The 19201-nt window shown below is 42.8% G+C and overlaps 1 protein-coding gene across 2 annotated transcripts in view; it reads right to left on the minus strand.

The window, feature by feature from the left end:
* Positions 1-16848, minus strand: part of asphd2 (aspartate beta-hydroxylase domain containing 2) — a 38817-nt gene extending 21969 nt beyond the window's left edge. The window contains exons 1-2 of one of the 2 annotated variants that reach the window (XM_080208663.1): positions 16762-16848; positions 6660-7792 (exon numbers count right to left, since the gene is read on the minus strand). In XM_080208663.1, the coding sequence (XP_080064789.1) occupies positions 6660-7545 (886 nt within the window). In that variant the 5' untranslated portion in view covers positions 7546-7792; positions 16762-16848. The remainder of the gene's footprint in view (positions 1-6659; positions 7793-16761) is intronic. The other variant, XM_080208664.1, reaches the window with a different exon arrangement.
* Positions 16849-19201: the final 2353 nt, after the last annotated feature.

Genomic DNA, 19201 nt, shown 5'->3' on the forward strand with positions numbered 1-19201 from the left:
TGACTGAGGTGTATAAGATAATGAGGGGTGTGGACAGGTGAATAGGAAGCAGCTTTTTTAATTCATTTGTGGGACATCGCTGGCTGACCAGCATTTAGTGGCCCAGTTGCCTTTTTGAGAAAGTGGTGGTGAGCTGCCTTCTTAAATTGCTGCAGTCTACATGTGGGTTAACCCACAATGCTGTTAGGGAGGGAATTCCAGGATTTTGACCCAGTGACTGCGAAGGAAAAGTGATATATTTCCAAGTCAGGATGGTGAGTGGCTTGGCGGGAACTTGCAGAGATGGTGTTCTCATGTATCTGCTGCCCTTGTCCTTCAAGATGGAAGTGGTCATGAGTTTGGAAGGTGCTATGTAAGGTTTCATTTTTGTTGAGACTCTGTAGTGATTGATACAGCTGAGTGGCTTGCTAGGCCACTTCAGAGAGTAGTTGACAGTCAAACACATTGCTCTGGCTCTGCAGTCACATGTAGGTCAGACCTGGTAAGGACAGCAGATTTCCTTTCCTAAAAGACATCAGTGAACCCATGGTTGAGGAGTCAATCATGAAGGGGTATAGTTTTAGGGTAAAGGGCAGGATATTCAGAGGGAATTTGAGAAAACAGTTTTTCACTCAGAAGTTGGTGGGAATCTGAATGCACTGCCCGGGAACCTTTAAAAAGTATTTGGATGAGCACATCATAATGTTGAAGGATATGGGACCAGTGCTGGAAAATGGGATTAGTGGGAGTTTAGTAGTAATTATTGTCGGTGTAGACTCGATGGAAAGAAGGGTCTTTTCTACAATGAATGATTATGACTACGAGTCTATACACACAAACAGTATGGACAGAAACGTGACCTATAAAGAGCAAGAGACAGACAGCAAAACAGAAAAGTGGTGCAGGAGAGAAGAAATGTCCACAAGTCAGAATGACAGATTGACATCGGGGGAGGAAGAGGTATTGGGGGGGGGGGGGGGCGGCGTTGACGAGGGTCGGGGGAGGAAGAGGTGTGGGGGGGGGGTGACGAGGGTCAGGTGAGGAAGAGGTGTGGGGGGGCTGACGAGGGTCGGGGGAGGAAGAGGTGTGGGGGGGGGCTGACAAGGGTCAGGGGGAGGAGGGAGGGAAGGTGGGGGGGAGGAGGGAGGGAGGGTAGGGGGGGAGGAGGGAGGGAGGGAGGGAGGGTAGGGGGGGAGGAGGGGGTAGGGGAGGAGGGGGGAAGAGGGGGGAGGGTGGGGGGGAATGGGGGGGAGGTGGAGGGGGTGAAGAAAGAGGGGGGTGAAGAAAGAGGGGGGGTGAAGAAAGGGAGGGGTGGAGGGAGGGGGTGCAGGAGGGAGGGGGTGAAGAAGGAGGGAGGGGGTTAGAGGGGGGAGGGAGGGGGGAGAAAGAGTGGGGAGGGAGGGGTGGAAGAAACGGGGGGGGGGGGGGGCAGGACAGCGGGGGCGGGATGGACAGACAGACAGACAAACAGACAGATGCACACAGACACATAACATAAAGAAGAGGTCAAAAGAGTAATTGACATGCAAAAAAGGATGAGCGAAGAAAAAATGCATAATAGGAATGTGACGGTGGGGTGAGGGAAGAGATCGGGACACTGACACAGGAAATGCTTCTGTTCCTCAAGAAACCAAGTGAGGCAGAAACAATTTCAGTGCACCTGTTTCCTGCCAGTGTCAACAGGAGACAATCCCAGTTTCAGGTCATTCACCTTTTGCTGAGTGAGATGAGCTGCTGCCATTGCACAATGCATTCTCTAAAGGCAGCTTAGAAAATGCGTTGTGCACGTAGGAGGCAAGAAATTGGACACTGCTGCAGGCTCTTTACGCTGACTGCAGTTGTCTCCTGCCTCACTGCAACACCAATAGGAACCATGCCAAAAAAACTTGAACACTGAAAAGCAAGTAATCTTTTCTTTAAATAACATATTTTCTTCTCTGTCTGAAATGCTCACTTGTGTGACAGGAACTAACTTTTGACACTTAACTCGGTGACCATTCTTCATGCATGAAGCTTGAGTGAGCACTATCAGGCTTTTCAACCCTCTCATCACCAAACTCAAAGAACAAAGTAAATTACAGCACAGGAATCAGCCCTTCAGGCCTGCACCGAATATGCTGCCTGACTTAACTAAAACCCCCTACCCTTCTGGGGACATATCCCTCTATTCCCAACCTAGTCATGTATTTGTCAAGATGCTCCTTAAGTCACTACTGCATCCGCTTCCACTATCTTCCCCGGCAAAGAGTTCCAGGCACCCATCACCCTCTGTAAAAAATCTGCCTTGTATAGCTCCTTTAAACCTTGTCCCCCGCGCCTTAAACCTATGCCCCCGAGTAATTGACTCTTCCACCCTGGGAAAAGCTTCTATTTACTCTGTCCATGCCTCTCATAATCTTGTAGGCTTCTATCAGATAGCCCTTCAACCTCTGTTGCTCCAGTGAGAACAAACCAAGTTTCTCCAATCTCTCCTCATAGCTAATGCCCTCCATACCAGGCAATATCCTGGTAAGTCTTTTTTGAACCCTCCCCTAAGCTTCCACATCCTTCTGGTAGTATGGCGACCAGAATTGAACACTATATTCCAATTGCGGCCTAACTAAGGTTCTATAAAGCTGCAACATGACTTGGCAATTTTTAAACTCAATGTCCCGGCTGATGAAGGCAAGCATGCCGTATGCCTTCTTGACTACCTTCTCCACCTACATTGCCACTTTCAGTGACCCGTGTATCTGTACACCCAGATCCTTTTGCCTATCAATACTCTTCAGGGTTCTGCTGTTTACTGTACATTTCCTATCTGTATTAGGCCTTCCATTACCCCACATTTGTCCAGATTAAACTCCATCTGCCATCTCTCCACCCAAGTCTACAACTGATCTATATTCTGCTGTATCCTCTGATGGTCCTCATCACTACCTGCAAATCCACCAACCTTTGAGTCATCCGCAAACTTATTAATCATTCTCCTCCAAATCATTTATATATATTACAAATAGTAAAGTTCCCAGCATAATCCTTGAGGAACGCCACTTGTCACAGCCCTCCATTCAGAAACACACTCTTTCACTGCTACCCTGTCTTCTTTGACCAAGTCAGTTTTGTATCCATCTTGCCAATTCATCTCTGATCCCATGTGACTTCATCTTCTGCACCAGTCTGCTGCCACGAGGAATCTTGTCAAAAGCCTTACTAAAGTCCACGTAGACAACATCCACTGCCCTACCCTCATCAATCAGCTTCATCACTTCCTCAAAAACCTCAATCAAGTTCGTAAGACTCGAACTCCCCTTCACAAAACCACGTTGCCTCTAATATGTCCACTTATTTCCAAGTGGGAATAAATCCTGCCTCAAAGAATTCACTCCAATAATTTCCCTGCCACTGATAGAAGGTTCGCTGGCCTGTAATTACCTGGATTATTATTCTTACACTCAACCCTCCACATCTGACATGCCCTTTCCAGTGAGAATCTTGCAGACTTTTCTCCAAACTCAATACAGCACAGGGGCTTTCTGGTCTGTTTGATGCAGTGCATTTAGCAGTGAGCAATTAGGTAGCGTTCAAAACACCTCCAGAATACATATCAAAATAGCGATGACACCAATTTCGACCTAATGCTATGATGAAGCTCTCAAATTCTGCTGCCAAGGCTTCATGATGACATTTCATTCACTTAGTGAAATATTGTAATCATTCTCACCTATGATTTCCTGTGGAACATATCCATTGATGGTGCTACACACTAGTAATCAACTTCTTGAGTATCACTCAATACAGTGACAATTACATCAGACCCATTAATTCAACAACTGCATGGAAAATCCTGACTGACACCTTCCATAGGAAGAACCAAAGAAAGAATTTAACTTACATCCAAATACTTAGATAACGCTTTTAATATGGCCACTGCAAGGTGTTTCATAAGGCCTTAACTAAACTACATTCCAGTAGCTCAGAGAAGTATTAAAAACACTCAATCATTCCCTTCAAAGAAAGACTAGCATTAATGTAAACAGGTTTCTTAACCTCAGGATGTCTCAAAGCAGCACATAATTAACAAAGTAATTTTGACATATTGTCATTGTTCAAATATAGGAAATGTCAAAGTCAATTTGCACGCAGCAAGTTTCCATAAACAGCCATGTGACAATAAGCAAATGTTTTAATGTATTAATGATGTTGATTGAGGGATAAATATTGGCCAGGATACTGGGACAGAAAACCACCTGATCTTTGAAATAGCATCATGGGATCAATTAAGTGCGGCTGAGAGGGCTGGCCAGCTTAAAGTCTCCTCTGACAGCGCAGTGTTCTCTCAGTACTGCCTGGAAATGTCAGTCTCGATTTTGAAGTGGGCATGAACCCAGAGCCCTTCTATTCAGAGGACAGAATGCTACTAAGTGAGCCATGGTTGACACAGGAAAAGGGAAATCTCCCAGCTAACATTCTCTACTCAGCTGATGCACCAAAAAAAGAGCCATTTATTTATGTCATTGGAATGTCATTCATGCAAAACAGTAACTTTTTTTATATTTATATGACATCTTTAACATAATGAAATGCCCCAATGTGGTTCTCAGGAGCATTTTAAAACAAATGTCACTAAGCCATATTGGAAGCCCACAAAAACATATTAATGACAAAATACTGAGGGTGTATGGTGTAATAATACATTACAGAATTGCTGACTTTTTTCATAACTTGATTTCCCTCTAAATTCTAAATCTCTGCCACGTCACTATCTAGAAACGTAGGAGTAGGAGGAGGCCATTTGGCCTTTCAAGCCTGCTGCATCATTCATTATAGTAATGGCTGGCCATCCAACTCATAGAAACCCTACAGTGCAGAAAGAGGCCCTTTGGCCCATCGAGTCTGCACCAACCACAATCCCACCCAGGCCCCACCCCCCACATATTTACCTGCTAATCCCTCTAACCTACACATCTCAGGATACTAAGGGGCAATTTTAGCATGGCCAATCAACCTAACCCACATATCTTTGGACTGTGGGAGAAAACTGGAGCACCCGGAGGAAACCCACGCAGACACGAGGAGAATGTGCAAACTCCACACAGACAGTGACCCAAGCTGGGAATCGAACCCAGGTCCCTGGAGCTGTGAAGCAGCAGTGCTGCCCTAACTCTACAGCCTGATCCCACCTTCCATCCATATCCTTTGATCCCCTTCGTTTCAAGTGTTATCTCTAATTGCTTCTTGAAAACATTCAATGTTTTGGCCTCAACTGCTTTCTTTGGTAGTGAATTCCACAGGCTGACCACTTTTTGGGTGAATAAATTTCTCCTCAACTCCGTACTAAACAGTCTACCCTGTATCCTAACACTGTGACCCCTGGTTCTGGACACTCCCATCATCAGGAACATCCTTCTTGCATCTACCCTGTCTAGCCCCATTAGAATTTTATAGGTTTTTATGAGATCCATCTTCATTCTTCTGAACTCCAGTAAACATAATCCTAACTGACTCAATCTCTCCTCATACGCCAATCCTGCCATCCGAGGAAACAGTCTGGTAAACCTTCTCTGCACTCTGTCTAGAGCAAGAACATCCTTCTTCAGATAAGGAGACCAAAACTCCACGTGTGACCTCACCGTTATAAGTGCATGAAGGCATCCCTGCGCTTACTTGAAATTTCTCGCTATGACAATCAACATACTGTTTGTCTTCTTACTGCCAGCTGCACCTACATGCTTACCTTCAGTGACTGGCATATGAGGACACCCAGCTCTGGCTGCATATTCTCCTCTCCTAATTTATGGCCATTCAGATAGTAATCCTTCTTGTTTCTGCTACTGAAATGGATAACCTCACATTTATCCAAATTATACTGCATCTGCGGTTCATTTGTCTACACACCCAACCTGTTCAAATCACATTGAAGGATCTCTGCGTCCTCCTCACAGCCCCATCCAGCTTTGTCTCATCTGCAGAACATCATTAATTGGCTGTCATATAAGAATCACAAGCAAACATATTGGTAAAAATATGTTAAACTAATGACACTTTAAATACTGATAATCTCATTTGGGCAGGGAGTGTGATTAGAAAATAACACATTGATACAGTAAGGCATGCTCTCCGTGAAGATATTTACACAGAAATCCATAGATGTTACAACACAAAAAGGAAATTTTATCCAATCCAGTCTATTTTGATGTTCAAACTCCGCAAGCAAATAATCACAATCACAAGAACATTGGGAATTTAAAAAAAAATACACAGGAGGTTTATGAGGCTGTAGAATGCATTAGATAGGTTGTTGAAAAAAATGGGAACTGGGCATGCTTACAGGATTAGGATTGCTAATTTTATGGAAGAAAGCACCTCCACGGATTGGTTATGCCAAATGTTTTGTTTCTGTGTTGCCATTTCTACATATAATTCTATGTTATTGAGGTTGAGGTGGGAGTAATAATCTAATGTTGGGAGTAAAGGAGCTTGTAATAAATTACTCAAATAAGAGCTGTCTAATGCATCCTATTATCAAAGCCTGAGACTGGATCATGGTCATGAAATCCTATACAATGTCCAGGAGTGCCTGCTTAAATATTAATTTGTTTGCAGTTAAAGACACCAAAAGACAAAGCAGCAGTACCTTCATGGCACACTCAGAGCACACCTTATTATGACCAGTAAAATGTTAAGAAATACTCACGAACCTAAATGGCAGCGGATCCGAACATTTGTTGGGCCATAGTGCTCAGTAATGAGTGTTTCTGGGCTCATAACAGAGAAACAGGCATTCCCAAAGACATTGTTACTGATGAAAGTTCGAAGACTGCCTAGCAATCGGTACGTCCGAGGGCATCTTCTGCAATTACTGGGAACACAGATACCTTGGTTAACCAGATAGAAGGTGAACCAGTCGCCTCTGGGGGTGTTGTTAACTTTCCAGCCTTGTGGAAGGCTGCAGTTTGAGAATGCCTTGAAGATCACCTCAAACTCGGCCAGGATGACTTGGTAGTTCCGTTCCAGCAGCTCAACGTCATGCTTCTGGGCATCACGTGAAAAATAAGGAGCTGTCGGCAAGTCAGGCAGGAAGAAAACTTCTGGCTTCTGAATGGATGGCCTATTGTTCAAATAGCGGCTCTGTTCTCGGATCCCTTTATGGATCCGTCCCATTCCGGACCACGAGTAGTGCTTGGCATATTCCTGTAGATTGTGATAAAGTTTCTGATTGCGTCCCTCATTATGGGTGCACCTTACGCAATCAGCAGACTGGCAGTACATGTAGCCATTTTGCAAACCATTTACGTCGGCACTCTGCATCATGGCATTCACTGGCGCATAGCTGCGAGGCTGCTCGCTGCCTACATGGTAACAGTACCACACAAAAAGTGCCAAGATGCAGGCAAAAGTGGTCACTGCAGTTACATCGCACTCTCTCAGTGCCTGCAGGCTTGCCACAACCAAGCCTTTCATTTGGTCCAGCATCAGGTCCCAGTCTGTGAACCATTCAATGAACATGTTTCCAAGGTTCCGGTTAGATCGGTGTAACAAGGCAACACTGTCAGTCTTCGATTTTTGCACAGGCACCCACACCATGCAGGGTTAGTAATTCTTTTAATGGAAAATAGCAGCCGTGGTCTAATCGACAGGCAAGGATGGCATCTTGGCTCCCCAGCACTGTGTCAGCAGCCAGGAAACATTTAGTCTGTCTGCACGTCTCACAGAACATACACATTACCACGATCTTCCTGCTGCATAGAAGAGAAACCAGTGAGCCTCGATTTAGATTGTTGTTTTATAGAGCATCGGGTTATAAATCAGCATCGCTAAAAGCTTCAGGTTCCTACAAGTAAGAGCATAGAGACAGACACATACATACACAAAATTAGTTCCATAAAAAATTGGATTGAAAGATTCTAAACACTTTTTTGACATTTAGATAACATTAAGTCAACCCTGTGATTGTCCACTTCTGATAAAGGAGATAATTTTTTTTTAAAATGGAGAGCTATGCAATTGATAATAAATTATACAATATTCCAGCAAAATAAAAATCTATTTGTGAAACAGTATTTTATATTAATTTAACACTCTATAAAACCTTGAAGATGAATTAGGGAGGAATCAGAGCTGACCAACAATTATCAGATGAATTTAGTGTTCTGAAAATCCACCTAAAAACTGTCAACTTAAATTATCCCCATTATACACAGGAGGCCAGTTTGAAAGACTATTAGTGTAAAGATGAGTTCTGTGAATCATAATTAGCTAAAAGCAAAGGACTCAATTTTTTCTTAAAGTTAGTTTTCGGAAATATGCCTGTATAATGCCTTCACTATTTCAACAGTACACAGAGTGGACACATGTTAGAGATTTTTACAATTAAGGCATTTGTTAGGTTAGATTTAAAGTAACTGGTTCCAATTGCAGGTGAGCACAGATCACAGGAACACAACTAGAAGATAGCCATTAACTCATCAAATAAACTTAGCAGGAATTTCTTACACATAGTAGTGAGAATGCATTGCCTTATAGAGTAAATGAAGCATTGATGCATTCAATGGGAGGCTTGATGCATACATGAGGGACAAGGGAATAGAGGGTAACAGGCAAGCTGGAAACTGGAGTTGAGGAGGGCCATGTGGAGTATAAACACTGAGACAGCCTCTTCTTGTGCTACAGATTTTTATGTGGTAAAGTAAGTGCATCTCTAAAGAGAGTGAATCAATTAGAGGAGATGCCCTCCAATGTCCAACATGCCTTGACCTATTTTGGCAATGTAGTTACAATACATGCTGCAAGTTGGAAAGTTTGCAGAATTACTGGTTCACCTTACCATGAAAGCAGTTTTACAAATAAAAGGTCAGCTGATGCACAAGATGATGTCGATGAACAGCAATGTATTATGGTGCTCTTCGGTTGCCAGTTTCTATCACACGACCATGGGCCTCACCCACATATGCACTCCAGCCATACAAAGAGAGTTGTTTTCCACAGAATGGAAATTAAGGTGACGTTTAACAGAGATTTCAAAATTTAGTGTACATGGGGAGAAACTGTTCCCACTGACAGAAAGTCAGTAACCAAAGCACACAGATTTAAAACAATTGGCAATAAGCCCCAAGATGGGGGAGGCAGGGAGAATTTTCATTACTTTTTGATTTGTTACAATCTGGAATGCACTGCCTGAAAGGGTGGTGGAAGCAGATACAATAGTAACTTTCAAAAAGTCATTAGATCCCTAATTAATAAGGAAAAAAAAGCATGACCATGGAGAAAGAGCAAGGGAGTGGGACTAACTGATAGATCCATCAGAGAACTGGCACAGGCACAATAGGTCAAATAGTCAACTACTATGCAGTTTGGCTTTATATTGGGATATACCAGAATTTGTACTGGAATGTGGCAGCATCCAATGGTGGTGCTTGTGATGCTTCCCATCACAGCACCTTGGTGACGACAGGTCACGCTATATGCAGAGGTAAAGTGCCCAAGATATTATGGCCAGCATAAGCATGCATTTCATGTTTCCTGTTATTTCATAGGGAACCAGCATTGAAACAAGACTTGAAAAAGGAAACTCACCAGTGACATGCTTATCAAAAGAACCAAGTCTGTGTTATAAAAGGACCTATTTGGCTAAGTACCTCCACAAATAATTCATATGTGGCTTTTATTTGGTTTGGGAAAACAAGGATCACTTTGACCTATTGATTTACATTGACAATTTTCTCCTTTCTACTCATGAACATATTCAGGCACACTCCATCAAAAACAGAAAATGTTGGAACATTCAGCAGGTCAAGAACATCACAGACATTGACTACTGTTGCTGTAATCAATGGTCATTATTTAATCAGGTTGAAGTTGTAAGTGGGGTTCTCCTGACCATCCACTTTAACCTTGGTGAAAAGTTCAAGAAAATTCTGGAGAAATTACCATTCTGGTTTTCTGCCAAAGTTATAGAGAATGACTGAGAGAATCACAGCCATTTAACCCCTATATGCTGGCCTAGAAAGTGAATGTTGGAGTAGCCATTACTTTTTTTGCTCCACTGTTGGTGGCTGTGGCTTGAACTGCCTAGGCCATCAGCTCTGGAATTCCCTCCCTGAAGCATTCTATCTTTTCCCCCACTTTAAGACCCCTTAAAAATTACCTCTTTGTCACCAGTCCTAATATCTCTTTATCAGATTCTCTCTGTGTAATCCTTGTTTTTTTTATAAAGTCAAACCTTAGATAAATAAACACAAATTGTTTTTATTATTAAGTCAAACAAATGAGGGGAAAGTGGAAACAATCAATTGGGGCACTGTTGGCTCGTTCCTGGCCCAGAAATCCTGAGGGCAACTGCTGATTATCACTCTTCTCCCTCTAGTTGAAACGAACTAATTTGGCAAAGGCTAATGATCAAAGCAGAGCTCTTCTTTAATAAATTTAGTGGCAAGTTGAGCAACCAATCCTATCTACTTTGTAAAAAAAAGAGAAATGTTATGGTTCTGTAGAAAAAAGTAATTTACTGAGTATTGTATGCACTTATGCAGATCACCACCAAATATGGTTTCTGCTTGGATTTAAAATCATAGGGACAGAGGTTCTGGTTTGCACAATTAGTGACTCTGGTATAATTCTGTCCCCAAAATTGCATCTGTGTCAAAAAGCATCTCACTAAAGCCCCAGTCCTTAATATTCTGTTGAAATCCATTTGCATAATGTCAAACTGAAAACCTGCAATCATCTAGTGCAACTGGGCAGAATTTTAAAATGTAATTTAAAAAATAAACTGCTTCAAAAATAATCCTTGATATATTTAAGCTGATAGTGTGGTAAAGTTTGACTAATACAGTTGAAGCTGGGTTTAATGACATAACAACTTTGAAACCACATGAACTTTTCACCATCTTCCAGTAACCTCACTTCAAATTACTCTTGAAAAAAATAAACTAACCTCACATCTGTGAATTTGAATGTGGGGTTTGTGCTTATCACCCCTCCCCCTTCCTTTTGCTCGGTTTTCCAAACACTGATTATCTAAAATTTCAACTGCTTCTGTCACCTGAGATGATAACTCATCTGCTCTCTTTACAGATGCTGACTGACCCGCTAAAGGTTCCAGTGTCTTCAGTTCTTGACACAACATGCACACACATAACAAGCTCATGGATCAGTAGTGGAGATTGACCTGACAAGAAACTGTTAACTTACGGACACCAGAAAAGGCCAATTTGGGAGCTTAATTTCCAAGACTGAACTGGATATCCACAAAGAAATGAGCATAGCACTAATCTCATTTCGACCCTTCAAATGATGGTGTTTTATTATAAAATACACAAATTAAGTTATCACACAATGAGTGAATATGGAGGTTGTGCTGTTTGGATTTGTCATACAGCATCCTGTAGCTATGCGAGCAATGCACAGCCTGTGAAGGTCAAAAAAACAAAAGATTATTCAGCTTTAAACTCTGCAAGATACAGAACGCTGACTGGTCAATAATTGCTCATACGAGCTCAGAAAAGGGTAGACTGAAGGCTACAGAGCATCAGGGGTTCAGATGCTGAGAATACAAACATATTTTGATGAAGCTTCTAAATTATAAGCATCCTCGTTAATGCTCAAACATACATATATTTGGCGCTGTTTGCAAAAGTAATACTCTTTTGTAATGGAGGTTTTAAAATTAGATTTCAAGTAGAATAGGCTTTAACTGCATTTTCAGTAAACAGGATTACATAATCTACTACAGACAGGATGTTTACTTTAGCCTTAGAATCACAATTACGCATCAGAACTGCTGCTCAAGAGGCAGGAGAATTACAGAAAGCAAAGGAAAATATGTGTTTTACAAAAGAACTGTTAACAAAGACATGCAGGTTAGGTGGATTGGCCATGCTAAGTTGCCCCTTCATGCCCAAAGGTATGCAGGTTAGGTGAACCGGCCATGCTAAATCGCCCTATAGTGTCCAAAGATGTGTAGGTCAGATGGGTTAGCTTGCAATGTTGGAGAGTCAGTGCACTCCTTCTGCACTTTAGGGATTCTATGGTTCTCACATAGTGGTTTTGTGAAAGCTTGCACACACAACTCCCCATGTTGCTAGGCTTGAATCATGAAATAAAGAGATTAGCGTTCAAATGGTACATTTTGTGACCTCAGGGCATCCCAGATATCTTTACAATTAATTTTGATCCTTGCAAACAGGTCAGCCAATTTGACCAATGCACAACAAACAGCAATGAAATAATGACCAATGGTCTATTGGTTGAAGAACAAACATTGGCTAGGATAGCAGGGAGAATTGTGTCAGAGGATCTTTTACATCCCATTTAATGTTGATTTAACATCTCATCTGACAGTGTAGCACTCCCCTAGTAACGCACTGGAGTGTCAGCTTGGATTCTGCACTCCAATCTCTGGAGTGTGACTTGACCTCACCATAGAACAAACAAAACCACATTACAACACAGGAACAGGCTCTTCAGCCCTCCAAGCCTGCATCAATCACGTTTACCTATCTAACCATTATATTCCTCTATTCCATTTGTTCATACGCCTGTCAAGATAAGTTTTAAATGTGACTAACATAACTGTCTCAATCACCTCACTTGGTAATGCATTCCAAGCCCCCACCACTTTCTGTGTAAAAAACTTGCCCGCACATCTCCACTGAACCTTTCCCCCTTATCTTGAACTTGCGCCCCCTTGTAATTGTCACTTCTGCCCTGGGAAAGAGCTTCCAACTATTCACCCTATCTATACCTCTCAATTTTATAAACTTCTATCAGGTCGCCCCTCAGCCTCCGTCTTTCCAGGGAGAACAATCCCAATTTATTCAACCTCTTCTCAGAGCTAATATCCTCCACACCAGGCAACATCCTGGTAAACCTTTTCTGCACTCTCTCCAAACCTCCACATCTGTCTGAGACACCTATTGAGCCACAGTTCACAACTTGGTTAGTCAAGTAAAGGCAAAGGCTCAGTCCTAGCCCAAAAGAGAAAATAAAGGCAATGGGGAGTTCAGAATTGGCCACTCCTGTTTATTTTAATAAATGCTAGGAAATGGAGGAATGAAAACAGAACAAAAGACACATTTCCAATAGTGTTTGGTTAAGAGTTGGAGACAAGTGCACCATTAGCCCTCAAGTCCTTGTTTACCTGAGGCTTAAAATTATGAACTCCTCTCATATGCCTTCAGCTCATCCTGCTACAATGCATAATTTTTCCAATCCCGAATTTCAAAGTATCACAGAATTGTAAGAGTAGGAGGGCCATTTGATCCATTATGCCTGCATTGGCTCTCCAAATAAGTCATTCGCTCATTTGCCACTCCGTCAATTTCTTGTCACAACCTTGCACATTCCACCTTTTCAGGTAACAGTTGAATTCCCTGTAATTGAACCTGCTCTGCCTGCACAGCATTCCAGACCTAACCACTCACTATGTGATGAAGGGTCATCAGATTCGAAACGTTGACTCTATTATCTCGCCACAGATGCTGTCAGACCTGCTGAGATTTTCTAGCATTTTCTGTTTTTGATGAAGCTTTCCTTGTGTTGCTTTTGCTTCTTTTGCCAATTACTTTAAATCTGTTTTCTCTCGTTCTCGACCCTTTCACAAGTGGAAACAGTTCTCCCTATCTACTCTGTCCAGACCCTCATGATTTTGAATACTGCTATTAAATCTCCACTTAGACTTCTCTCTGCCAGGAGAACAGCCCCACTCCTCTAATCTATCCTCCTAAATGAAGTTCCTCATCCTTTGAACCATTCTCGTGAATCTTTTCTGGTAGCATCTTTCCATTATTTCTAACTTATCTCTTCTTTCCTTCTTTTTCCAGCTTTAATGATCATATGTGGACCATGCACATTAGAAAAATCTCAACTTCACTCCTGGGTGGATGCAGTGTTAGCTGGTCTACACTGAAATAGTGTTAGGGTATAACTGGCAGAGTAGTGCTTCATTATTCCAACTGAAAATGCATGTGAAAGTGGCAGACAGGGACAGGAATTGGTTCAGCTATGATGGTGAAATTAAGCTTTGTGACACGGCAGCACAGTGATTAGCACTGCTGTCTCACAGTGCCAGGGACCTGGGTTCAATTCTACCCTCAGGTCACTGTGTGAAGTTTGCACACTATCCCTGTGTCTGTGTGGATTTCCTCTAGATGCTCCGGTTTCCTCCCACAGTCCAAAAATGTGCAGGTTAGGTTGACTGGCCATGTTAAATTCACCCTAGTGTTAGGGGATTAGCAGGGTAAATGTGTGTAGTTATGAGAATAGGGCCTGGGTGGGATTGTGGTTGGTACAGAATTGATAGGCCAAATGGCCTCCTTCTGCATTGTAAGGATTCAATGACATTCTCAATAACGACTCACATATGAAGAAGGACTAAGTACCAGAGGGTGATTGGCAACCATAAAAATGCCCTCAGGAGGGAAAGAGAAGAAAGATTTTTAGTTACGTAGCACCATTTTTTAGTTACGTAGCACAATGGCAGAATGGTTAGCACTGCTGCCTCATAGTACCAGGTTCCTGGGTTCAATTCCAGTCTCTGTATGGAGTTTGCACCTTCTCCCTGTGTCTGCGTGGGTTTCCTATGGGTGCTCCAGTTTCCTCCCACACTCCAAAGATGTGTGGGTTAGGCTGATTGGCCACGCTAAATTACCCTTTTGTCTCTGGGGATTGAATAGCAGGGTAAAAGTTATAGGGACTGGGTGGGATTGTTGTCAGTGTAGGCTCAACGGGCTAAATGGTCTCCTTTCTACCTTTCACAACTACAGGATGCCCCAAAGCACTTTAGGTCAATGAAATGCCTTTGAACTGTGGTCACTGTTGTAATGTAGGAAAAGCGGCATCCAATCTGTGGACAGCAAGCACCCACAAACAGCAATGTGATGTGAGAATGTGCGAACAACCAGCAAATCTGTCTTTGTGATGCTGAGTAAGGGATAGATATTGAACAGGGCAATGCATGGGAAAACTCTCCTGCTCTTCGAAATAATGCTATGAGATCTTTTAGGTCCACTGGAGAAGGCAGGAGGGATCTCGGTTTAATGTCTCGTCTGAAAGACAGCATTTCCAACAGTCCAGCACTCTTTCAGTACTGAAATGAAGTGTCAACCTGGATTTTGTGCTCAAGTCTCACAAATTCTGATTAACATGGCAGTAAAGTAAAACAAAAGTAACACTTCTTTCTTTTAACCTACTACAAGCATCTAGAACACAATTAGACACTATACTGGTTACATCTGCTTTAATGTCTCAAATAAATTGCAGATATTGTACCAATGTGATTCCCCCATTTACCCATTACAGATAATCCTACACCCCTCCAATCAAGGCTGGTATTTTGCAACAAATTGCTTGATGATCTATATCCACCAAAGCATGAAGAGTGAAAATACATTCACCTCACTACAGGTTAGAATTCAAATTCCATTGAAACAATGTGATAATATTAATAATTTTTTAAAAATTCTACAACATCAGATCTAATATTCTTGCATCAAATTTATCCCATTCTCTTTCTTCAGCACCTCCCTCTGTAAAGTCAATGATTCATACTATATACAGTTTCACAGGCACTCGTAGTCCTCTGGGACCTTGCCCTTGAGGTCATTCTTCATCCAGAAGCCTAAACAACAAATATTGGCAGATTATTGGATCATGGAACAAGATTTGGAGGTGGGGGCAAATCTTTACATTACAACCAAGAACAATGCTCTTCATAGATCACTACAAAAATCAGGAGCAGGAACCCCAGCAATTTTCCTCCAAGTACGAGCCCAATTTCAAAAATCAGTCTGAAAGCCAGAGCATGCACCTTTTTAAAATACAAGCTAGTCCAAGTAGTCTTTGAAATGTACTAATGGCAAATCAACGTGGTGCTAATGTTTATTATTGAAATTTTGCAACCTTTCCATATCGGCACAGCAAAATGCATTTGTGGATATGGATCAACTAAACCTTGTTGCAAAACCATTATTAATTTGAAACAGCATCTAATATACCCCCACCTCCAAAGTTATTACATGACCATCTATTCAGATACATGCTTAGCACGTCAGCACCAGGGATGGAGAAACATCTCGTCTGCTATCAGCATTGCATGTGCATTGCACCTGCACCAGTATCAAGTCTCGCATTTGCAGTCAATCTGCTACACAAGCAGCACTGACTGAAAAACCACCTGTGACACACACACACACATATATACACACACACACATATAGACTTAATCACATAGTTTAAAGTATAAAAACGCATACACTGCTCCAGCTCCCCCCTCCATCCCATTTGTAGGTGAGGTGACCGATCAAGAGAGTGACAGGCCTGAGCTTGCAGTCTCTGCTTGACCCTGCATTAACGTGACATAGACCCAGCAGCAGTGTTTGAGAAGAGTTGGAGAGACACACACACAAGCATATATATATGTATATATGTACGAAGAGTGAAAATACATTTAACTCGCTCTAGACAGATTAGAATCCAAAATCCATTGGAAGTGTTATGATCTTAATCTTAGGTAAATTTAAAAATATATTCTACGACACCAGATCTAATATTATTGCGCCAATTTAATCCCATTCCTTTCTTCAGCACCTCCCCCTGTAAAGGCAATGATTCATACTATGTTTAGTTTCACAGGCATTAATATTTTTGCATATATCTTACACACACACATGTATATGTGTGTAAGCTGTCACTGCTTGGCTGCAAATGCAACTGTGCCCATGCCTCAGCGTTGTGCCAAGGCAGAGGTGATGATTGCATTTACATGCCCACCTTCCCTGGGCATTGCAGAAACTCGGTGCCCACCTGAATGATGCTGCTGCCAGCGAACAAGGTTCATTAATCTGCAGCTTCCTCCCAGACAGAGAGGGTGGCCGCGATGACGTCAGCGCGTCGCCTGGCGCCGTTCGCGGTGACGTCAGCGCGGCGCAACCCGCCCCCTGTGATCTCAGCGCGCCGCCTCGCGCCGCTCGCAGTGACGTCAGCGCGGCGCCCGCTCCGCTTTGCGCTTCCATTACCGCTCTTCCACTTCAAAACCTAGCTTTACCTCCACTTCACGCTCTCTCCACACACTCACTCCGGATCTAATTACTCTTTCACATTCAGGCGGCCCCCATTCATATCTCTCCCTAGTCCGTCGCCGGCCGAATGTGGGGAGGGGGAAGCTGACGGCCGTGACCAAGACTACAACTCCCGGCGGCGCCTGCCTAGCAACGAGCGCATGCGCCGCAGCCCTGGTGGAAGAACACGTGATTGTTTTTCTCATTTCCCCCCCCCCCCCCCGGCTGCTTTCCCGCAATAGCGCCACCTGAAGGAACGTGATCACGTGTAATTTCGTTCCATCAGCCCAGGATGTCCCAGACGCAGGGATCACAACCCAATGGTCAGGTTTTAAAAATGTGGCCAAAATCTGCAATGTCCTATCCCAAAGCTTAATTTGACTTGCGCGCTATACAGACAAAACATACCGTTCATGGAGAAAGAAATGAGAGTGCGGAATGTAGTGTTGCAGTCGTAGCTAGGGTGTAGAGAAAGATCAACTTAATGCAAGGTAGGTCCGTTCAAAAGTCGGGCAGTAGCAGGGAAGAAGCTGTTCTTAAGTGGGTTGGTACATGACCTCAGACTTTTGTATCTTTTTCTAGAAGGAAGAAGGTAGAAGAGAGAATGTCTGGGATGCATGGGGCCCTTAATTATGTTGGCTGCTTTGCCGAGGCAGTGGGAAATGTAGACAGAGTCAATGGATGGGAGGCTTGTTTGCGCAATAGATTGTGTTACGTTTGCGACCTTTTGTAGTTCCTTTTCTTGCGGCCTTGGGCAGAGCATGAACCATACCAAGCTATGATACTACCAGAAAGAGTGCTTTCTGTGGTGCATCTGTAAAAGTCGGTGAGAGTTGTAGTTGGCATGCCAAATTTCCTTAGTCCCCTTCGTCTTCTGAGAAAGTAGAGGCATTGTTGGGCTTTCTTAACTAGAGTGTTAGCATGGGGGGGACTAGGACAGGCTATTGGTGATCTGAACACTGAAAAACGTGAAGTTCTTGACCATTTCTACTTTGTTCCTTTAATACAGATGTGGACATGCTTTCCACCATGCTTCCTGATGTTGATGATAATCTCTTTCATTTTGTTGACATTGAGGATGAGATTATTGTCCCGTACCAGTTCACCAGATTGTCACATTCCTGTGCTCTGTTTCATCAGTATTTGAGATCTGACACACTCTGGTGGTGTCGTCAACAAACTTAAATTGAGTTGGAGGGGAGTTCGACTGCACAGCCATAGGTGTATAAGGAATATTGTAGAGCTGAGGACACAGCCTTGTGGGGCACCGGTGTTGAGGATGATCATGGAGGAGGTGTTTTTGCCTATCCTTACTGATTGTGGCCTGTGAGTTAGGAAGCTCAGGATCCAAATGGAGAGGGAGGAGCTGAGGCCCAGGCCATGGAGTTTGGATCTAACACTTGTATATCAATAATGATGAAAAACAAAAGCTCTGACTGTAACACTGCACTCTGCACCCTCTTGTTTCCTTTTCTATGAACAGTATGCTTTGTATAGCATGCAAGAAACAATACTTTTCACTGTATCCCAATACATGTGACAATAATAAATCAAATCAAAAGATGTGTTTTGACAACGTTTTAAATGTTTTCAAAAAAAGTTCTTAATTGAAAGATAGATTGGGTCTCTTCCAGCTATGCCTCTCACCAGAATACAGGAATGAGATTGAGAATCTGGCAACAATAATCTCTCCCTCGATGTCAACAAAATGAAGGTGATTGTCATCGACTTCAGGAAGCGTAAAGGGGGACATGACCCTGCCTACATCAATGGGGATGAAGTAGAAATGATCGAGAGCTTCAAGTTTTTAGATGTCCAGATCACCAACAACCTGTCCTGTTTTCTTTGTATCGACACTATAGTTATGAAAGCCCACCAACACCTCTACTTTCTTAGAAAACAAAGGAAATTTGGCATGTCAGCTACGACTCTCACCAACTGTTACAGATGCATTATAAAAAGCATTCTTTCTGGTTGTATCGCAGGTTGGTATCGCTCCTGCTCTGCTCAAGACCGCAAGGAACTACAAAAGGTCTCATCACGCAAATTAGTTTCCCATCCATTGACTCTGTTTACATTTCCCGCTGCCTCGGCAAAGCAACCATCATAATTAGGAACTGCACACACTCCAGACAGTCTCTCTTCCATCTTCTTTCGTTGCGAAAAAGATACAAAAGTGAGGTCAC

The sequence above is a fragment of the Carcharhinus amblyrhynchos genome, chromosome 20 (genome assembly GCF_965287045.1).
Source record: "Carcharhinus amblyrhynchos chromosome 20, sCarAmb.v2.hapA, whole genome shotgun sequence".
Taxonomy (NCBI): Eukaryota; Metazoa; Chordata; class Chondrichthyes; order Carcharhiniformes; family Carcharhinidae; genus Carcharhinus; species Carcharhinus amblyrhynchos.